Source organism: Palaemon carinicauda, chromosome 44, assembly GCF_036898095.1.
Source record: "Palaemon carinicauda isolate YSFRI2023 chromosome 44, ASM3689809v2, whole genome shotgun sequence".
Taxonomy (NCBI): Eukaryota; Metazoa; Arthropoda; class Malacostraca; order Decapoda; family Palaemonidae; genus Palaemon; species Palaemon carinicauda.
Window position 1 is genome coordinate 45,551,082 of NC_090768.1, and position 16,068 is coordinate 45,567,149.

At 33.1% G+C, this 16,068-nt stretch overlaps 1 protein-coding gene across 2 annotated transcripts in view; it reads left to right on the forward strand.

Annotated features, from left to right (window-relative positions):
- ChT (choline transporter) overlaps positions 1 to 16,068 on the forward strand; it is a 104,228-nt gene that overhangs the window by 57,834 nt on the left and 30,326 nt on the right. Inside the window, exons 2-5 of one of the 2 annotated variants that reach the window (XM_068366377.1) lie at positions 5,497 to 5,687; positions 6,259 to 6,366; positions 7,219 to 7,374; positions 8,658 to 8,806. In XM_068366377.1, coding sequence (XP_068222478.1) covers positions 5,519 to 5,687; positions 6,259 to 6,366; positions 7,219 to 7,374; positions 8,658 to 8,806 — 582 coding nt within the window. In that variant the 5' untranslated portion in view covers positions 5,497 to 5,518. The remainder of the gene's footprint in view (positions 1 to 5,496; positions 5,688 to 6,258; positions 6,367 to 7,218; positions 7,375 to 8,657; positions 8,807 to 16,068) is intronic. The other variant, XM_068366376.1, reaches the window with a different exon arrangement.

Sequence of the window (16,068 nt, forward strand, 5' to 3'; positions counted from 1 at the left end):
TTATTACAATACTCTAAGATGAATATTGATATATTGAACATTAGTTATAGTGACTAAACTCAAACATGTACTATACTACTACACTTGTAGAAGCGTATTGTTTTCCTTTTCATTTAAATAAGATCTTTATTTAGGAAAAAGTTAAATTAATTTTGAGTGTAAAAATGAAATAATTTGCAAGGGTTGCCTTGGTATCTCTCTAAAGGAGTTGGGTTTGACGTTTAAAGTTTATAAATATCGAAAGTATTTGATCGATAATCTATAAAAAATATGTACATTTAAGGTACTAATTTCCAAAGCCCCCCCCCCTCTCTCTCTCTCTCTCTCTCTCTCTCTCTCTCTCTCTCTCTCTCTCTCTCTCTCTCTCTCTCTCTCCTTAAAGGCTGTCAAGTATGTTACGACAAGCTATAGATTCAGCCAGCTAACATTCTCGATCGCATCCGCAAGCGAGGAGTAAACTATGACCTCACATAAACTTTGAATCCCTTGTAAATCTTCCTTGAATCAGGGAGATTCTAAGGGCTTTTTTACAGCTTTATATTCCATATTGCACACTGAAGAACGGGGCAAGGAGAAAAGAGAGGGATGCCTCAGTGAGAAAAACTCGAGTTGAACTTTAAATCTTTTGCAATGTGGATGGAAAAAAATTCACTAAATATTCATTAATATATTTCTTACCTAAACATTCCATTTTATTCTCAAATTAGAAAACATTTCTTTTCTTACCAATGTTTTTTTAATTCATAGTTTTAATGTTGGTATTGGGAATTAGCGTCTTATCACCCCATTAATAATAAAACTAAAATAAATAAATACCCGTATTACCGCTCTAATTGACATTATGAAAATGTAATAATAATTTAGTAGGATTTAGTTCAATGATCTGTGGAAGCTAATCAGGCTTTATAAAAGGCCTACAATCATTTTGAACTTAATTCTTACTGAATTCAGATTGACATTTCTTGTAGGGGCTACGGATGAAAAGTATACCTCCTTCATAATACTAGAAAAAATACATAGAAGATGAAAAATTCTTTAACAAACTACAACTATCTACCCTCAAGACCGGTCCCTACTTAAAATTCTAAGAATCCATAAGAACACTTAACCGACAAAATATTTTCTAAAACATACTGTAGAAGTGTTCTGGAATTTATAAGTGTTTATGGCCAGAAGGCTCAGCGACAAAAGTAATTAGAATGATTAAAATCACGTATTATATGATAAACTTTCCTTAGAATTTTACCCATCAAACACCAGTATGTTTTGTTGTCTACCAAATTTGAAAGCAAATTTAATAATGTAGATGAATAACAAATGGAAATGTAATTGTTTAACTAGCATCAAAATAATCTAGGTTACATCAGCAATACGATTCTACATGCTGAATTCGAACAATAGTGTATCAGTTATTAAGTCAGTGGATTACAGGGATCAACAATGCCTTCACATAGTTGACAAATTCGAGAGCAATGTAGCGGCATACGATTTTCTTAAGACTAGCTGCATTTTAAAATGCTGGGTCACATCTCATAAATCGTAATAAGCCGGAGGTAGATGAGAATAAATTAATGTTCGTACCGCAGAAAGGAGGACGAGAAGGAAAATCCAAGGCAAACGAGAATAAAATCAGCAAAATTTTGTTATAAGAACGGGTTCGATAAAAGAAAATGTCAGAATTTTGAAGAACGGAAATAATGGAAAACTTTGAGAGTTTCCAGATAATATTCACCTGTATTCTCGAGTATTCTAGAGTTTCAAGTGACTAACTCTGCCTCCTAGCAGCCTGAGACACTTCTGCTAACCACAAATTTCAGTACCGAGAAGCTATGGGTCGACTAACAACACCTGACATTATTTCAGGGCTTAAGCTAACGAGAAGAGAAAGGACCCTTTATGAGTAAGAAAAAGGTGTTGATCGAATCACCCTATCAGATTATGAATTCTCAAAAGACAAAAAAGAACAGGAGGATGAATATGGAGGTGACTTTTGTCTTGCTTTCTGTAAAATAACCGTTTTTTTCAATCAGAAAAGACTTTTGGTGGAATAATCTTTATGGATAGGGGCCCACAAAAAGCGCAAGAATATTCCAGGATATAAGTATATGTGATGAAAAAAAAAGAAAAAATCATAAGCTGTAAATATTAAGAAAATCCCAAATAACGAAAATGTGAGAAAAAGAACTTTACCAAAAAATATCACTCTTATTACGTCATGTCATTTAGAAAAGGATATAAAGATAATATAAACAGGCACTTGGAGGAAAGCTGATAAAGTCAATTACGCTGATTAAACAGATGACCTCAAATGTCAAGTGCCGCCAATAAAAACACAAAGGGGACAATTAACTTACAGTTCATCGGATTAAAAGTGACAGATATGTCACCTCTGGAGGAAACGTAAATGAGAGAGAGAGAGAGAGAGAGAGAGAGAGAGAGAGAGAGAGAGAGAGAGAGAGAGAGAGAGAGAGAGAGAGAGAGAGAGAGAGAGAGTTTAACTGACCAATCAGTAAAACGAAGATATACTGTATATTTCATGTAGACCTATTTCTTATGTTATAAGAACATATAGGTGAATAAGTTTTGTAACAGATGCAATATTTCTGAATAAATAATTCATATAGCCTTTAATTTACATGATATATATCCAAGAGAAAAAAAAAAAAACACCGAAAACTCACATAAGTAAAATATTTAGTTACTATAACGTAATTTGGTTAATTGTCAAATAAATTTACATCCAAAAGGTTTTAAAACAAAAGTGATCCAAAGTCTCTACAAACGGCTTTTGTAAAGTGAATACCTACTTGCACAGGCATTTAGAATCATGTCCAAGGCATATGTGCATGCGCATGAACACATAAATACTGAGTTTGCCTAAAAAGTATTGTATTTAAAGGCAGGATTTATGAATGAGATAAGTCATGATACGTAATAAATTACACCTGTACATTGAGGGCCTTCGACGAAAAATATGTATTAATATAAACACACACACACGCAAGTAAGTAGGTGAAGTGATTTACAGAATGCATGTTCACTACAAATAATAGAAAGAAAAACTAGTTCAACAATTTTTACCAGAGAAATCCTGTTTTCATGTCAGAAGCCTAATTTGAAGCAATAAAATTCGAGGAGAAATAAAATTGGACCTTTTAGCTTTTGTTTAAGATGTAAGAATCAACAAGAGCGTGATGGCTAATACACTGAGAGATTACTACGGTGTATCTGCGGCAACGTAAAGGTTAGATACTTCGTCATTGATTTTCTGGTGTTGGGTGTTATAAAGAAAACAGATGCTGCTTCACACTTAATAGGGGAGAATTATCAGATTGTGGTGGCAAATAGAAGCTTTACCCACTCATATAAAGAACTTGGAACTCTTCATATATTATAAAAGCAAACATCACGTTTACAATATATCGTATATTTCAAAATAGCAATGGTAAAGATAACTTTAAGATTGAAAATTATGGATATCGGTTCATATAGCAAATTGCAAGCGAGAAAATGAGTGGGGAAGCTCATTTTCATGTTGAATGACAGAAGAGAAGATTCAGTTGATAAGTCCTTTAGTGTTCTCTAAATGAAAGTATTTTAAAGCATAATCTTATCTTCATATGAAAGGCAAGTTTAAGATTGGGAATCATGATAATGGATGTCAAAAGGGGACTGCTGTCTTGCTTTTTATAGATTATTTCACAAAGTCATTGGATAGCTAGTACATGCTGTCTCAACTGAGTTAATATCATTATTACGTAAACGTAAGTTTTCAAGACGATACAGATTATATGTCTACAGAAAAAAACACTTTCTTAAAAGAATCATTTACTGATAATGTTGGTCAATGAAGTTTTCTTGAACTTATGAGATGCTAAAAGTTTACTTGTCATTAGATCTCTGATGCCAAAGAAGAATATCTACAGGGAATTGCCAAAGTAGGAATATGATAAAAAATACCTAGAACGCTGATTTAGAGAATTTACATTACACATACCATAAATCACAATGTCTGAATTAAAAGAAAACCATGATTCTGAAAGTTACATATTTTGTTTGCGGGTGTAAAGAAAATCTATGCATCTGTCATTACTTATTTTGATTTCACACACAATACACACTTGCACTGCCATACAAAGAATTTGATTCATGAATGGTTTTACATATATAACTTCAAATCTTTGGACAGTGAGCATGGTTTGGACTAATGATTATTGTTTGTGTAGTAAATTTGAACCGAGACTGGGATATATGAAGTTGTGAGGGATATGCTGGCATTGAGTTAAATGGTTATGTGTAAAGAATGCGGAGCAGTGTTGCTGAAAATGTTTATGATTCGAAGGCGTTGAGTTATTTAAATGTACTACTAATAAGCATTCTGTTTAGATGCATTAAGTAATTGTTGTGGTGATAATTTTCTGCATGTTTATAGTTGACTCACTTCTAAGCTAAGATGAGGCTCAGATCATTGTTTTGTTTCTAGTGCTATGTTCTTTTAAGGAAGACGAATATATATATATATATATATATATATATATATATATATATATATATATATATATATATATATATATATAGATAAATAGATAGATAGATAGATAGATATATATATAGATATATATATAGATATATATATATATATATATATATATATATATATATATATATATATATATAGATATATATATACAGTATATATATATATATATATATATATATATATATATATATATATATATATATATATATATATATATATATTACATTATACAGGACTCGGAAGTTTTGCGGTGTAACATTGCTAGAAGCAATGTTACAGCGTACTCGGCTGTTTCACTATCACCAACATGACTCGTCTGACAAACGACCTATATTTGTAGAAGAAAAGTGAGCAGAGCTTAATTGAAATATCCCCCATATATACATACATACATACATACATACACACACTCACACACACACACACACACACACACACACATATATATATATATATATATATATATATATATATATATATATATACATTTATATTTATATATACGAATTATACATATATGTTTATTTATTTATTTAGTTTGTGGTTAACCACAGATTGCGTGTCCATTTATTTTCCTAGAATATAGATATTCGTTTGCTTACAATTAATTTTTTTCTCCTTTCCCAAGAAAAACAATGAGAATTTTTTTTAGAAATCACTGGACGATGATACAAACGGTTTAAATGCAGTTATTGTTAATAGACAGCAACATCAATATCCTTACCTGTGACTTTGTCTCGTCTCTACCTTTAGCTCTGGGTTTTTTTCCCGTGTTTGAGATAAATGTCCTTCCCAATAGTGAACAACGTTGTCATCTGTAAGAGAATAATAAGAATTATTTCAAGGGGACCAATATAGGAAACATAAAGAACTAAACTAATGGTGAATCAACCCTAAAAAAATTTGAGAACTAATCACAAGGTAACTGAAACTTCCTCCTTATATTTTAATCGCAGAATCCACTAAAGAACCTCCAAAATGACGATCAACATCGGTGGAATCGTTGCTATCGTGATCTTCTACCTTGTGATTCTCTTTGTTGGAATATGGGCCGCCAAGAAGAAACCAGAAGGGGAAGATGACGCGGACGACGTAATGTTAGCGGGTCGGAGTATAGGCGTCTTCGTGGGGATATTTACGATGACAGGTAAGAGTTAAGGGATAAACGTGCTGACATATATGTTCTAAAAGGAGATCCTTATAAAATTCTAAAAAAGTAAAATGCTACACCTAAAACTTACTATAGTAATAAATGAAATATAAATTTTTTAAATAAGCCCTTTTATAACAAATAAGCTACATACAATGTATGAAACATCTGTACATGATCAGCATATGTCAAACAAGCAGTTTATGCAAACAAACAATAAATGACAGTTTAATTACTGATTTACTCTTCTATCTATATATTCAATTCAAAGGAAAGTTTGAAGACAAAATAAACAATATGATACTATCTATAGCCGAGTTCAACGAGTCTATAGTTTATAAATTTATGCATAATGAACTATGATTCTAATAATAATGAAAAAAAAAAAAATTCTTTAAATACGGGTAGTCAAAACAGATGATACTTTTAAAACACCAAGAAACCTTTGATGCTTCAATAGGTAACAATGGTGACCAACCAAATGTACTCATGATCTAAAAAATATAACTTTGCAAATTCTCTCAAAACTTTGCTGATCTGTGGTAACTTTTTCGTCCTACTTTCTCAGCGACATGGGTTGGCGGAGGGTACATCAATGGTACAGCGGAAGCAGTGTACGATACAGGTCTCGTCTGGTGTCAAGCTCCGTTTGGCTACGCTACCTCTCTCATCTTTGGTAAGTGTGATATTAACAGAACACTGTACGTGTCTGCATTTATTCTAGACAATACTGCTGACTCTTCCTGGAGATCCCTATTTCTCATATCCATAGTGCATCAGCTACAGCCCATAATCATAAACCATATTTATACAGCATATGCTACCTTGACACAAGAAACCACTTGGATGACCACCACATTATCGTAAAATGGTCACTTTCTCAAACAAAGTAGTTCAGTTGAATTTTCTAGCATTCAGTAAAAGACTTTCTCTGGAGTTAAATCTACATTTTAGAATATTTTGCAATGAAGATAAGATACTTTAAACCCTACATTCCACTGATATCTTGTATCTAGGCTAGAATAGTTCAACAAGTTCATTTGTATTCCAATGGCCCTAATATATTTGCTTCTAAAACATTTCTCCATATCAGGAAATTTCAGGGTTCTACTTCAAGAGTTCATTGTGATTTTGAATGAATCTTTAGCTCTTAAGTAAATTAGATCTAATAATTCCTCTTAAAGTTCTATTGAGATAACTTAATACTTAAGGTGTCACTAAAAGAAAACATTCTCTATCTAAAATCTCATTTCATTTCCAATCAGAGCTACCTATCCGTATTCTTGATTCAAACAGGGTATCCCATAATAAAGAAAACATTGATTGTGGTTTGGTTTACTTAGTTACAGTCTAATCTAAGCAAAGTAAACGGATTTTCACTTGAATATCTATGACAGAAAATTAATGTCACTGTCAGACTTCTGTGGTTTTATTTAATTAAAAATCAACTATTTATGATTGTGTCTTTCAATATCAAATCAAGTAATCTGGACCTTCTTGTTCTTCCCCCACCACTCCCTCTTGACAGGTGGCGTCCTTTTCGCCAACAAGATGCGATCTCAAGGCTACGTCACCATGCTTGACCCTCTTCAGGATAAGTTTGGAAGCCGTATGGGCGGGTTGCTCTTCCTACCTGCTTTATGCGGGGAAGTTTTTTGGTCCGCTGCTATCTTAGGAGCTTTAGGTAAGTCATGTATTCTCATAGTCGTGATATAATAAAATTATCAATTCTCAGAAAAACATTTCGAGATGATGTTAATTTTCTAAGAAAATATAAGTACGACAAATGTTAATTATTAAGGGGTCTTAACAATTATGAATAGAATTTGTAATGAATACTATGTTCACGACAAAAAAAAAAAAAAAAAAAAAAAAAAAAAAAAAAAAAAAAAAAAAAAAAAAAAAAAACATAGTTAATACCACATAAAAAAATAATTTAACTATAATGACACTTTACTGAGTATAAGTCAGATTCTGACTTGAGTATTCTGTTCCATTTTTTTTTTCTGACATTTTGCATTACAATTTGCTGATACAAAATATGTTAAGTTCAGATAATAAACGGACGCTACTTTCATAAAAGAAATTTAGGTATATAATGTTAAGGACGATTCAAAACTAATTTAAGTAACATGAGAGTGTTTGTTATCATTCACTCACCAATTTAATGTTAGTCAAATTACTAAAAAATACACCACACTAAATTTTATCATCTCTCTGATAGTATTACTTTCCAATGCGTTATAATGAATTTAATGGCTGTACCCAACTCATTACAAACAGAATTTCTTTGAATACGGCAAATTCATAAAAACATGAGTATAACCCAAAATTGTTTCGCATTTCCCGTAAATTTGTTTTTCCCTATTAGAGGGCGTTTATTTGACCTAGATTCGAACATATATCTTAAATATTATATATATATATATATATATATATATATATATATATATATATATATATATATATATATATATATATACATATATATGTATATATATAAATATATATATATATAAATAAATATATATATATATATATATATATATATATATATATATATATATATATATATATATATATATATATATATATATATATGTTCCATTACTTATTCTTGAGAATTATAAAAACTTTACTCAATTTTATTTTTCCGTATGACTTGCAGCCCTCATTAACTCCCAAAATTATTTTCGCAAGTGTAACCAGTAATGTAAGTTTGCTTTAACCTTCCCACTATGCGTCTTTACGCTCTTTGGCCAAAAGTATTCATATAAAATGCAAAACATCTAGGCGAAATTATTCATGACATCAATATATCGATGAACTTTATACATAATCTAAAAGTAATAGTTATAGTCTATTCTATAATTCATTTCTTCCATTCCTAAATATCATAAACAACTGTCATTACAAATCAACATCATCAAGACATTTCATTATTTTTACTTTTGTATATCCCAATAGGTGCTACTCTCTCAGTTGTCCTCAACATGGACACACAATTAGCTGTCATTTTATCCGCAATCATAGCAGTAGCATATACGCTCTTTGGCGGATTATACGCCGTTGCATATACGGACGTGGTGCAGCTCGGATGTATATTCATAGGCCTGGTAACTTTTGGCTGTGCGCATGCGTAGCAACAGAAAATAATAGTATTAACTCACTAAAAACATGGTCCTATAGTTCTGTTAGCACCTACTGACGTTGCTTCACTTTTTTCCTCGACGTATTCACCTCCTGTATTTAATAGTCAAAGAAATTGGAAAAATATATAACGCCCCCAAAAATATTCCTCCTAAAAATAAAGTGATATTTAGGACAACTTTTTAACCGGTTGTTATCTGGATAAAATATTACAAAGAATACAATCTTAGCTCTTAGGCCATTCGAAAAATACCTAGTTTAGATGGCCTTCACATTTTCGTTTTTTTTCTTTTACATTATTGCAATGTAGTATGTATTTTAACTTCATAGACTAAATAATTCAACATATATATAAACTACACTTGTTAGGATTTTCCCTAAGGAAATAATATTAATGATAAAAAGAATGAAGAGAGCAAATATGGAGCAACAATTGTCTATAAAATTTTTTTTTAGGAACTGAAGCAACATCACTTAGGTTAGATAAGAAAATAGAATACCGTCACAGTATCTGCAATTTAATGAATGTAAATCAATAGTATTCGATTGAATATGATATCGTATTGTACGTCACATTACTGGACTGAAATATAGCTGGGAGAATGGCGTTCAGACTAGAATATTTAGTAATGAATGAAAGGCACTACAAGTGGATGGTTACTAATATGAGGGTTGCTTTTCTTGGTAAAAAAAAAAAAAAAAAAAAAAATTAGATACCTTCCTCAGTGTTGTTGTTCTTAATTATTTCTTAGTTTCCTTTCGGTTACACTATAACGTATATTTTTGTTTTTCAAATCGTTTAATGGAAATGGCCTTTGTATTGTAAACGGAGTAATGAAATAATTCAATTTGCCCTTACGGAGATTGCATAACCTAATCAAAACATTATCTACCTACATAATTAGCATGCCATGGCCGAAATGGTCTTTCCTATCATAACTGCGAGCTAATCACAACGCTGCCTATAAGCGCTAGCAGTTTCCAATAATTCTATAATGTATAAAATAACTAACACAACCAAAATTTGAATTTCTTTTTCTTTATAAAATTAGTTATTGGTTACATTTTATACACATGTTGGATCAAAAAAATATAGTCAATTCATTCCCTTTTCAAAGACCATTTCATATTTCCAAGATGTAATAATAGTTCTTAAAGTACATCCACTTTTCGTGTCAAGTAAAATCAGCTCTAGTCTTGAAGCACACTATAGTCTATTGTTTACGGATTTTCTCTGTATATAAGTATGGATTCAACGAATAAGGCGTCGATGACAGTATTCGTTCAGGTACGTTTCAAGTTCCTTTTCACGCCTTACAACACAGTTGGTATAAATGTTTCTCGTATCAATTTATTATCTCCTAGGCCCAGGCTTAATGATAGACCCTTAGCCATCCATTATACTCATCAAAGGGACTTTATACAAAAAATGCCGTCTGCAATGTTCTTATTTAATTATTTTTATCATATTTAGCAAAGAAGATAGCAGTAGGAACTAGGGAAATATATCGGCAACTGGGAGAAATATAAGAATAACGCATTTAAAGGCTTAAAAGCTGCTCATGAATGGCAGAAGCAAGAGATCACTGTGACAGCCTTGCCAAGTAGGACAATGCCCAAGAGACTGTCCATATATACATATGATCAGCGCCCAAGCCTCCTCCCCACCCAAGTTAGGGCCAGGGTGGCTCAGGCAATGGCTGCTGATGACTCAGTAGGTAGACCTATATGCTGCCCCAAACACCACATCCTTAGCTCACAAGGATGGTGAGGTTGCAGACACTAAAGAAACTATCAAGTTTGAGCGTGACTCGAATCCCAGTCCTGCGAGCGCCAGACAGGGACGCTTCAAATAGGCCATCACAATTGGGAAATTGTTATGTTTCACCTTAATATTATCCTAATATAATCACCACACTATTAAGACGCATTCCATGAAGACGTATCAATGTACAGAAGAACTATTACACCATAAATATTAAGTTTTCTTTCTAATTGTTAAAAACTCATGCTTGATTTAGCATAAATTTTTTGTTTATACTCAGTTAGCCGTTATTCCACTGTTTCCCTCCGGGAAAATAAACTCCATATGTAACGGAAACTTAATCATCGCAAACAAAGCCACACGCAGGGACGCCTTTACCCTCGTTAACTCAGAGAGAGAGAGAGAGAGAGAGAGAGAGAGAGAGAGAGAGAGAGAGAGAGAGAGAGAGAGAGAGAGAGAGAGAGCCGAAAAATATCACAGATTTTGTGAGCAAAGTTTGGAATTCAATAAATTCTTCGCATTCCATGACATTAGTGTCACAAATATTGATATTCCCGCTTCCTATTACTCTTTCATAGTGGGTCAATAAGTTGCATTCAGGTGCTTGCGCCTCTATAATATGTCAAACTTGGTATGGAGAGTACAGAATTGCTTGAGTGTAAGTAATATTAGGGTGTGTATTCTTTTCTCGCATTCTTTTTTTACTACTAATCCAAAAGATATATCGGGACTGATTTTTCCTGCAATTATGAACGGTTCAATATCCTTCGTATTACTTTGAAGATGATTATCTAACAAGTATATTTTTCCCTTAATCTAACTTCTTGATGTAGCCGCCACTCAAAAATTATAAGTAACCGAGGCCGGCACCTGAAATAACATGAATGTGCTTAAAAAAATGTTTCACCGATATCAAACATAAAACTCATTTAAAAATATATCTTTGTGAATATGGTGATCAAAAGTGCCTTATTCCATCGTAAAACAAAATGTGACGTGATTTATTGACTGTCTCAACGTCACCAACTTCTCAATCTGGTCTAGTTCCAATCCAAGATTTATTTGCAATGTTTACCTTGACATATTGCTGCCTATCATTATAAATATCTTGTTACAAGAGATAGACAACGTCAAAGTTTATGCAGAATGCTCAAGACTTTTATCTATTAACGTACCAAAATAATAAAGAATAAAGTTAAATGGGTAAGAAAACTAACTGCTATCAAAGAAACCTTACGAGTGTTTCATCTTGAAGATACAGTACGATGAAATCTTCAAAGTGTTTTATCTTAACGATACCATATCAGTTTTGGGAAAATAAACAACGAAAAAACTGAGGATATAAAATAGCACCCTTTTGCCGCTTCATATTTGTTCAGTACAATTTGGAAATGGACGAAACGATTTGCGACCGCGACACAAAACAAACAGGGTCTCCAGTGACCACTTGCACTAATGGAAGAATAAATAGCAAAGCGTGTTCAGAAGAAACACTATATACAACTCACAGTAATAATGGATTCTCTTTTTGTTGAATGGCAGGACATAAGGAGGAAATGAAGCAAAAGAATTCCGTGCTTCTTGAATTCTAATGATTGTCTGACTGGCTTCGTGTGGACATAATGCAATATTTTTGTTGTAAATTTTTTTCATAATGGTATTTACTGTCTCCAATCAAATTTAGGTTTTAGTTAATAATCACGTACATGAAGATTTCTAAAGGATTATTAATCAAAATAATCTTAAGCGAACTGTAGAAAATAAAGAGAGAAAACTAGAGAAAAGTTTAAAACTGAGAGAAAATGACAAATTTCCCAAAGTAAAGAGAAACTGTCGAACCTGGAATGACAAAAGGAAAGCATCGTAATTTGATTCTCTGCATTTTAGGAGCAGCTGCAGAATCCTATAAACTATCCAAAATGCTGATGTGTTTACTCTACCAACAGCAACCACATGTCAGGATTTGCTAGAGAATACTACCGGAATGATAGTTACCGGTACAGCCTGATAACTGCTGCCCTAGAATACGTGAATCATTTAGGGTGCAAATACAGTATATTGGACCCACTGGTAGGAGGATATGCTCTCTACATTGTAGAGGAGCCTTCTCTCCAGAGGTTTATGGCAATACGAATTTCACTACTGTGTGATGCCTGAAGAACATGATAATTCCACACTTTCATAGAACATCCAAGCAATGGGAGGAGGGGTGTGAGGCGTCAGCGGATCAGATGGATGGATGTAGTAGGACGAAAGGAAGAGGGTGCAGATGGATAAAGTTAACTCGAACGGCCGATCCTGCTATACAGTGGGACTAATAAGGTCGAAAAAGATGGTATGAAAGTCATTAAAGTGTGAGGAATGGGGTTTGCCACCCCATACCCAATATCAATATTGCAAAAATAAAACGAAAGTGAATATCAATTAACGGGCTCTGAAAGTGTTCAGATGTTGTGCAGACCAGGAAAATGTATGATGGTTCATTTGTTTAAAATTAGAAACGTGTATGATTGGAACTTAGAGACAAAAGAGAAAGCAAAGTTTGTGCAAGAATTGGACGGAGAAAAAGCGATCATGTTAACATTAATTGAAATGTGTAAGGCTAGGGAATGGGTAACACTTGCAGCGCCATCAAGACTTGCACCGAAAGAAGGAGTACATGTATACAGTATTCATTCCAAGATTGTATCGTTCAGAATGAGTGTGACAGGAGTAAAACCTGTGATAGAGAGTGCATATGGTCCAGGAATGGAAAAAAAAAAAGAGTAGAAGTGAGACATTTTTTTAGAAGAGCTAGGATAAGTGCTGGCATATTTTGCAAAATTGGAAATGGTAGTTGTGAAAGCAAATTTGAATGAAAAGGTGGGTGGCGGAGAAAGAGGTGGTGTTGTTGGTAGGTATGGAACCTTATAAATATTTATTTGGAAAGAGGCTTGGTCGTTGGACTAAAAAGTATATTTGGAAAGATAAAACAATGCGAAACAGAGTTTGCTAAACTAAATGTACAGAGTACGCGGAAATGCACATTGATGGATGCAATGGTGAGAAAATGACTGGTTGGCAGTATATCTAATTATTAATTGGTTGAAGGAAAAGTTAACGTACATATATAAGTTGAAGAACATGTGAATATGTGACTGTAAATAAGAAAAGGGAGTTATGAGAGCAGAAAGGAGATGAGCATGTAAGGATAAAATGGATGCACTGTGGACTAGGGGTAATATAGGTGGAAGAAGTATATGAAGAGCTTTCAAAATTCCGAGATAAGGTTACGTTTTAAAGTATAAAATCGTTGGTAGAAGGAAAAAATATTTAAGTGGTGGAATGAAGAAATAAAGGATTAGTAAAGAGAAACAGAAGACCATTTGAGATGCAGTTGAATGATACAAAAGAACTGTACAAAATACAAAATACATAACAAAGTGAGATAGTAAAAAAATCATATGTAAGAAAATTTAGAAAAATACTTTACCAGTTATACATTGGTAAATGCAGAAAGAAAAGTAAGCAAAAAATTAACCTCAAAATGAAACAAAAAAAACATGAGAGCCGCTGCCTGGCATAAATGTAGTCCTAGGTTGATGGAATGTGTATTTTGAAGGCTTATTGAATGGGATGAAGCTGATTAATGCAAAACTTAAAAGCGTGGAAGTGATATAAGAAAGCCAATTAGTTGTGATAGCGAGATAGCAGTTAGTCATTTATGTCTTTTTGATGGAAAGGTTTAACCCTAAAAACAATGTGAGATGAATAATTTCTTCATAACATAAAAGCTAAAGCAATATAGGCGGCTATCTGTTTAGGGACAGTTTCACTTAGTATCCCGTGAAAGTGATCGATAGGACTTTGATTTTAGAAAATAAGGTAGGTGGTAGAAGACTGATAAGGGGATTAGTTATATGAGAAGTTTGAAAGGTTAGAGAAAATGTAGTATGTGGCATACAAGGACCCAGAATAAACCTTTTAGAGAAGCAAAGTGGAGAGTATTGAGAATGTATTATCAATATTATTATCATTACTAGCCAAGCTATAACCCTATTTAGAAAAGCAGGGTGCAGACACTTAGGGCTCCAACAGGGAAAAATAGCCCAGTGAGGAAAGGAAATAAGAAAATAACCTATATGAGAAATAATTAATAAAGAATATAAAATATCTTAAGATCAGTAATAAAGTTTAAATAGAGCTATCAGACATAAACTAAAGAGAGACTTAAGCCAGTCTATTCAACATGAAAACATTCGATCCAAGTTTAATTTTCTGAGGTTCAATCAATTCAACTACTGCCTGATTAGAAAGATCAATCCACAATTCTATCACAGCTGGAATAAAACTTCCTGAATAATGTGTAGTGTTGAACCTTATGATGGAGAAGGCAAGCCTGTTACGATTAACTGCATGCCTAGTACTGCATACAGCCAGATCTGAATAAAAATGATGGTAAAAATTATAAAAATTCTTATGCAACATGCATAAAGAACTGAGTGAACAACGGTGCCAGACATTAATATTCCCATCGGGAATAAGAAATCTAACAGGCCACACGTTTTTGTCCAACATTTCAAGATAAGAGGAAGCTGCTGAAGACCATACAGGGAAACAATACTTAAAACAAGGTAGAATTAAAGAATTAAAACCTTTCTTAAGAATAGATTTATCACCAAGAATTGTAAAAGAATTTCTCAACAAACCTAATGTTTGTGTAATTGAAGAAAAAATAGACCGAATGTGTTTCTCAAAAGTAAATCTACAACCACTATCAACCCCGGTATCTGGATGTTGAGGAAGCAATGTGCTCGACCTACTTACACTCATAATTTGAGTTTTGTTTGGGTTTGACTTCATACCCCATAATTTGCACCATGCACAAATTTTAGATAGATCCTTATTAATGGATTCAACAACCCCAGATCTACATTCAAGAGATGGAATTGAGGCACAGGGAGTTGCATCATCTGTATATGCAACGATCTTGTTGTCTATACAGACTATGAAAAGTAATGGGTCAGGAACACTACCTTGAGGAACACCAGCAATCACATTCCTATATTCACTATAGTGCTCATCAACAACTCGTCATAATCTATTACTTAAAAATTCAATAATGATGCTAAGAAAACTCGCCTACTCCCAAACGTTTGAGTTTGAAAACAAGGGCCTCATTAATAACACGGTTAAAGGCAGCACTAAAATCAAGGCCAATCAAACGAACTTCATGGCCACAATCAAGGAATTTCTGTAGAGCATTGCAAATTGTAAGAAGGATATCACATGTTCCAAGGACTTTGCGAAAGCCAAATTGCAAACTATTGAACAGATGATTGCCAAACCATACGTACTTAAACGTTTTGCTGAAAAAAAAAGTTAAAAAAAATGAGATAATATGGGAATTATGAAAATTGGGCAGTAATCAGCAAGACTAGAGCTACCACAAACACATTTACCCAAAGGAGTTACGCTATCAAT